The sequence below is a fragment of the Carassius auratus genome, chromosome 3, assembly GCF_003368295.1.
Source record: "Carassius auratus strain Wakin chromosome 3, ASM336829v1, whole genome shotgun sequence".
In the NCBI taxonomy this organism is placed as follows: Eukaryota; Metazoa; Chordata; class Actinopteri; order Cypriniformes; family Cyprinidae; genus Carassius; species Carassius auratus.
The window spans coordinates 4607149-4614311 of NC_039245.1; the positions used below are offsets into that span (position 1 = coordinate 4607149).

The 7163-nt window shown below is 44.5% G+C and overlaps 1 protein-coding gene across 1 annotated transcript; it reads left to right on the forward strand.

Annotated features, from left to right (window-relative positions):
* The first annotated feature begins 869 nt into the window (after window positions 1-869).
* Window positions 870-3298, forward strand: LOC113053834 (early nodulin-75-like). The gene is made up of 7 exons (XM_026219069.1): window positions 870-1013; window positions 1095-1310; window positions 1390-1788; window positions 1870-2055; window positions 2135-2533; window positions 2615-2800; window positions 2879-3298. Exons 1-7 carry the CDS (start codon window positions 870-872, stop codon window positions 3296-3298), a joined length of 1950 nt encoding a protein of 649 aa, XP_026074854.1.
* Window positions 3299-7163: the final 3865 nt, after the last annotated feature.

Genomic DNA, 7163 nt, shown 5'->3' on the forward strand with positions numbered 1-7163 from the left:
AAACACAGTGATGCCTGTTATTCCACTACAAACGTGTGGATATTTTCCAAGACTATCTAATATTTATCTTAACACATATCTTCACCCTGGTGACAGAAAAATAAGAAAGAGAGAACAGAATTACAATGTATTTATGTGACATGATCTGGGGAGCTTTTAAAAGGCTTGTTATTACTGCCTCAAAACTCGCGCCTAATGACTTGCCTGCTTCAAATACTAAGGTTTCACGGAATTGTCTCTTAAACACAAATATGAACAGTGACATCTCATTATATCCGGCTGGAGTTCTTAAGTTTCAGGCCTGAATGAATTATTTCTCGCATCTCACCATGACTATCTTTCTGCACACCAATGATAAGAAATAAAAGTACAAGTACATAGAAGCAATTTTTTGAAATAAGAAATATGTTTTATTTGTTAAATGCATTGAAAATCAGATCAAGTAAATGTAATTTTTAAATACAAACATTTTTATAATAACAGCTTATTATACATACAGAATATTACTCTCTTAAATTTGTTCTGTCATGACAACCCTCTTGAGTGTATTAGCATGGTAATATAAATGACAATGTTAATGTTTGGTCTTTGTAGAATAGATCTGCTATGCTGATGCTGTGGCAGAGCAAGTACCGAGACTTGATACTGCCAATACATCCACAGACACACTGCTGTGAGCATGAAGGAAATACTGCTGCTGCATATATAACATGAAATAACCCCGATTCATAGCATACATTACATAATCCCATAGCAGATCTATACAGGTGGAGCTGGGGAAGGTGGGGGGTTTCTGAAGCATGCTGCAACTGCTACAACAAGCTCTAGCCAAGTATTTGAATGTTGAGCATGAAGCTCATTAGCTGTTAATGTCAGTTCACGAGTCTGCTCCAGAGGCCACTCCAGTCCATGAGGCTGCTCCAGTCTATGAGTCCGCTCCAGAGCTTGCTCCAGTCCACAAGTCCATTCCAGAGGCCACTCTAGACCATGAACCCACTCCAGAGCCTGCTTCAGTTCTTGAGTCCACTCCAGAGCATGCTCCAGTCCACTAGTCCACTCTAGAGGCCACTCCAGTTCTTGAATCTGCTCCAGAGCCTGCTTCAGTCCATGAGTCCACTCCAAAGTTCATTCTAGTCCAAGAGCCTGCCCCAGTCTATGAGTCTGCTCCAGAGCTTGCTCCAGTCCATGGGTCTCCTCCAGAGGCCACTTCAGTCTATGAGCCCATTCCAGTCCGTGATTCCACTTTAGAGATTGCTCCAGTCCATAAGTCTGCTTCAGAGGTCTCTCCAGTCCATAAGTCTGCTTCAGAGGTCACTCCAGTCCATGAGTCTGCTCCAGGCCAATGACTCCGCTCCAGAGCTTTCTCCAGTCCATGGGTCCACTCCATAGATCACTCCAGTCCATTGGCCTGCTTCAGTCCATGAGTCCACTCCAGAGCTTGCTCAAGTCCATGAGTCTGCTCCAGTCCACGAGTCCACTCCAGAATTCATTCCAGTCCATGAGCCTGCCCCAATCCATGAGTCTGCTCCGGAGCTTGCTCCAGTCCATGAGTCTCCTCCAGAGGCCACTTCAGTCTATGAGCCAGTTCCAGTCCATGATTCCACTTTAGAGATTGCTACAGTCCATAAGTCTGCTTCAGAGGTCAATCCAGTCCATGAGTCTGCTCCAGTCTATGAGTCCGCTCCAGAGCTTGCTCCAGTCCACAAGTCCATTTCAGAGGCCACTCTAGACCATGAACCCACTCCAGAGCCTGCTTCAGTTCTTGAGTCCACTCCAGAGCATGCTCCAGTCCACTAGTCCACTCCAGAGGCCACTCCAGTTCATGAATCTGCTCCAGAGCCTGCTTCAGTCCATGAGTCCACTCCAAAGTTCATTCCAGTCCATGAGCCTGCCCCAGTCTATGAGTCTGCTCCAGAGCTTGCTCCAGTCCATGGGTCTCCTCCAGAGGCCACTTCAGTCTATGAGCCCATTCCAGTCCGTGATTCCACTTTAGAGATTGCTCCAGTCCATAAGTCTGCTTCAGAGGTCACTCCAGTCCATAAGTCTGCTTCAGAGGTCACTCCAGTCCATGAGTCTGCTCCAGGCCAATGACTCCGCTCCAGAGCTTTCTCCAGTCCATGGGTCCACTCCATAGATCACTCCAGTCCATTGGCCTGCTTCAGTCCATGAGTCCACTCCAGAGCTTGCTCAAGTCCATGAGTCTGCTCCAGTCCACGAGTCCACTCCAGAATTCATTCCAGTCCATGAGCCTGCCCCAATCCATGAGTCTGCTCCGGAGCTTGCTCCAGTCCATGAGTCTCCTCCAGAGGCCACTTCAGTCTATGAGCCAGTTCCAGTCCATGATTCCACTTTAGAGATTGCTACAGTCCATAAGTCTGCTTCAGAGGTCAATCCAGTCCATGAGTCTGCTCCAGTCTATGAGTCCGCTCCAGAGCTTGCTCCAGTCCACAAGTCCATTCCAGAGGCCACTCTAGACCATGAACCCACTCCAGAGCCTGCTTCAGTTCTTGAGTCCACTCCAGAGCATGCTCCAGTCCACTAGTCCACTCCAGAGGCCACTCCAGTTCATGAATCTGCTCCAGAGCCTGCTTCAGTCCATGAGTCCACTCCAAAGTTCATTCCAGTCCATGAGCCTGCCCCAGTCTATGAGTCAGCTCCAGAGCTTGCTCCAGTCCATGGGTCTCCTCCAGAGGCCACTTCAGTCTATGAGCCCATTCCAGTCCGTGATTCCACTTTAGAGATTGCTCCAGTCCATAAGTCTGCTTCAGAGGTCACTCCAGTCCATAAGTCTGCTTCAGAGGTCACTCCAGTCCATGAGTCTGCTCCAGTCCATTACTCCGCTCCAGAGCTTTCTCCAGTCCATGGGTCCACTCCATAGATCACTCCAGTCCATTGGCCTGCTTCAGTCCATGAGTCCACTCCAGAGCTTGCTCAAGTCCATGAGTCTGCTCCAGTCCACGAGTCCACTCCAGAATTCATTCCAGTCCATGAGCCTGCCCCAGTCCATGAGTCTGCTCCGGAGCTTGCTCCAGTCCATGAGTCTCCTCCAGAGGCCACTTCAGTCTATGAGCCAGTTCCAGTCCATGATTCCACTTTAGAGATTGCTACAGTCCATAAGTCTGCTTCAGAGGTCAATCCAGTCCATGAGTCTGCTCCAGTCCATGAGTCCGCTCTAGAGCTTGCCCCAGTCCATGGGTCCACTCCAGAGATCACTCCAGTCCATGATTCTGCTCCAGAGCTTGAGCTTCAGTCCATGAGCCCACTCCAGAAGCCACTCCAGTCCATGAGTCCGCTCTAGAGCTTGCTCCAGTCCATGGGTCCACTCCAGAGATCACTCCAGTCCATGATTCTGCTCCAGAGCTTGAGCTTCAGTCCATGAGCCCACTCCAGAAGCCACTCCAGTTCATGGGTCCGCTCCACAGGCCACTCTAGTCCATGAGCCTGCTCCAATTCATGAGTCTGCTCCAGAGCCCGCTCCAGTCCATGAATCCAGTCCAGAGCACACATGAGCCTATTATGGCCACAGAGGCTGTTGTTAACCTCTCTGTGCTTTCTATTCCAGTCCTGACTGATCCGCTCCAATATGGTGGATGTTTGCACAGCCTTAGCTAGCTAAGTGGTCCTCAGCTCCATCAACTCCACACTGGTGGTCTTCTGCTCAACCGTGGGGATCTTCGGTCCTATCTGCTCTGCTGTGGTGGTCTTCAGCTCCACCTGCTCTACCCTGCTGGTCTTTTGCTCTGCCCTGGTTGTCTTCTGCTCCACCATGGATTCCTGTTCTGTCTGTTCTGATTTATGTGATGAGCCATGTTTTCCAATGGAGAATATAGGACTCTCTCTCTCTTTCTTTGGCTTGCTCCCTTTTATCAGAGTAAATTATAAATAGAGGACTAATGTTGTTAAAACATCAAACAAAGGATTTGTTCATTACAAACATGCAGCTTTTCACTTATTGATGGACTGAAGATGTGTGTATCCTTTGGTGAGCAAGTGATGCAATGCTAAACTTCTCCAAATCTGTTCCAATCAAGAAACAAACTCATCTACATTTTGGATGGCCTGAGGATGAGTTAATGTTTAGCAAAGTTACATTTTTGGGTGAACTATTCCTTTAACCTGTGCAAATAACATGAAAAATAATTCAACATGACCTGAGAATCTTTAGGACTTTCTTAATATTCTCAGGAACTAATTAGGAGCTAATGAGAATGAACAAATTAATAAATGTGAAAATTGCACAGCGTGATGCCAAGAAGTGCCAATAATTAGACTTATTATCTCTAATACTCTCATCCAAAAACACAGTTGAGTCACAATACAGACCATATATCTACAAGAAAATGAAGCAGTCAAGCCGATGATGACTGTTTGCAACACAGAAACAAGATTGTAATGGATAATTGGCAACACAAAGACTAATCAGGCACGGGTGATTGCCTGTTTTTTTTTTTCTCTCTCTCTCTTCCAGTCCTTGTATCAATTTGCAACTAAATGGAAAAGGCCTGTGCACTGGAATCAGTAATGTGGGCTTTCTCTCCATCTGCCTCTCTCTATCCCTCTCTTTTTCTGTCTTAGCGGCAATCGCGAGTCCAGGACTGGTTCTAGCAAGGGGACTGATGGGGTGGTAGTGAATAAAAATATTAAAGGCCTTGTGCATTGATTCCTATGAGGATAAGTCAAGAATAATAATGCATTACACCCTACAAACTTGCAAGATGCTGGAAGTAGCCACACGTCTCACTGTCCCACTGGAGGCTTTAAAGACTCCCCACTCAGTGTAATAGCGCCCTCTATGGATGTTATTATTAAATGTAATCAAATGGGGAAAAAAACAATCCTGTGTGTGTGTGGGGGGGGGGGGGGGGGGGCATGTTTTTGTGACATATCATAACACAACTTCGTATAATGACATGGGTATGACACAGGTATTACAAGGACAGGGTGACTTATGAGGACATAACAAAATGCTTATAAATTATAAATGCTTATAAATCATGCAAAATTAGTTTTTTTTTTTTTTGAGAAAGTAAAAATGCACAAAGTTTCCTGTGAGGGTTAGGGTTAGGTTTAGGGTTGGTGTAGGGCTATAGAATATACAGTTTGTACAGTATAAAAACCATTACGGGTGTCCCCACTTTTCACAAAAACAAAGTGTGTGTGTGTGTGTGTGTGTGAGAGAGAGAGAGAGTGAGTGTGATCAGAAACTAATTAAGCACAAACACTACAGACATGAAGGACTGATGAAGCTTCAGAAAGAGAAAAAGAAAGTTTGTCCACAGCTTCAGCACAGGTGTTTGATGTCAAGGCAGCTGGTGGGGTGGGTTCACCTGTCTTCTACATGTCCTGCAACTAACACCCTCCCTCTCTGCTGTCTCCATGGTGACAGGTGGAGTCCAGAGCTTCTGATGTATTCTCACCACTCCTCCCTGTGGTCTGTCCCTTTGGTCCATTCTGGTCTGCTCATCTGGACTATTCACAGTAGCAAAGGTTAACTGCTTACAGAGAGGGTCAAAACCAAATGAATGACAACAGAGATCCTCACATGACCAATTAAGAAACATTAAATTGATTTGTAGTCACAAATAGCATAAGGAAGTGAAATCTTTTAAATTAAACAGTCTTTAAATGGAAACGATAAAACCCCACAGTCAATAGAAATCATGGATAAAGGATTACTATCACACATGCCGTACTCTCAATATCTTGGAATGTGAAACATCTGAGACAGTGTTGATACCTAAATAGATACTCCAAAAACCTTTAATAAGCTATAAATGTTAACCTATGAGCAAAATTCCAATGGAACCATAAAAAAAACCTTAAATTTAAGAATGTGTTTTTGCTTTTTTCTTGTGTTTTAGTATATAAAATTGTATTGCTCATCCTGTGGGTGACTGGTCACAGTTCCAGTGACTGACTCTTATCCATGAGAATAGATCTGTCCTAGAGGACCTAATGGTAATTTGTTGAACTTACTGCAAACAGTACAGTATGTTAATTTTAAACCGATCACATTCATGTCGACTAATACCAGGTGTGAGGGAGTGCGTTCAACAGCTGCCAAATGAACATCAATTACTGCTGCCTCTGTGGGGAGAAAACGAGCGCCGACACAGGAGGCAATATAAAGCCCTTAATAAACACGAAAATAAATAAATAAATAACTAGACAACTCTAAAGGGTCCATGAGACCTACATCTGTCTCACTTCCTGTCAGGAAGTATCTCAGTCCAATTCCAGTTTTATTTTTTTATTTTTTTGCACACGTTACCAATAAGTTACGACTAAGGAGCTATCTTCTGCAACAGCTACAAAACTGCATCGTTTCGCCTTGTGTCCGTCAACATGGCTCCCGCCGGATCCTCAATGGTGCATTAAGCAATCCTCACCCATCCCATAAAATAGACATACTGCAGCCCTGGCTGCAACAGAAGACACTTTCTTTATAAGCTCTCTGGGTTTGCAGCCAAAAGCAGAATACCCTCATCCCCTTTATTATAAAACCAGATAGTCAGCCATTTTGCATAAAATGGACTCACAATTCATGAGCATGGACTGATTTAGCTAGTTTGACGTCTCCCACAGAGCAAAATGACAGCCTGCGAGACTCAGAATGACCACTGGCCCCGGCAGTAGGGCCATATCACCATGACAACATTCAGAGACATTGCAAGGCATGATGGGAGGTCAGCCCCAGACTTCTTCCCAGGCGTCCAGAGAAACAGTTGGAGACCAGGCTTTCACGTACCACACGGCAAAATGTATTCTCTAAAATCTAGACTGATTAAATGGATTTTCAGATTTTCTTTGTTTTCAACCAACTAAGTATTGATTTATTTTATTATAGTTTTTTCATTAAACATTTTTCTTTATGTATATATATATAAACTATCGAAATTGAGTTTTCCTCAACCTTTGCTTTTAAATATCAACAGTTCAGTCATTCTATTGACACACCATTCAAACACGACAAATCTCACACCTATCTTATTTTGAAAAAGCATATTATGCCATAATAACAAAGCCTGCAAAGACATGTTATCAAGACGGTCATCTCTTTTTCCTTCTTTCCTCTCTGTGGAATGAGTCAGGGGACTCTCCATCATCAGTGAGTGTGTAATGAATCCATAGAGACACGTTTGGGCAAATAATTGAACCGTTAT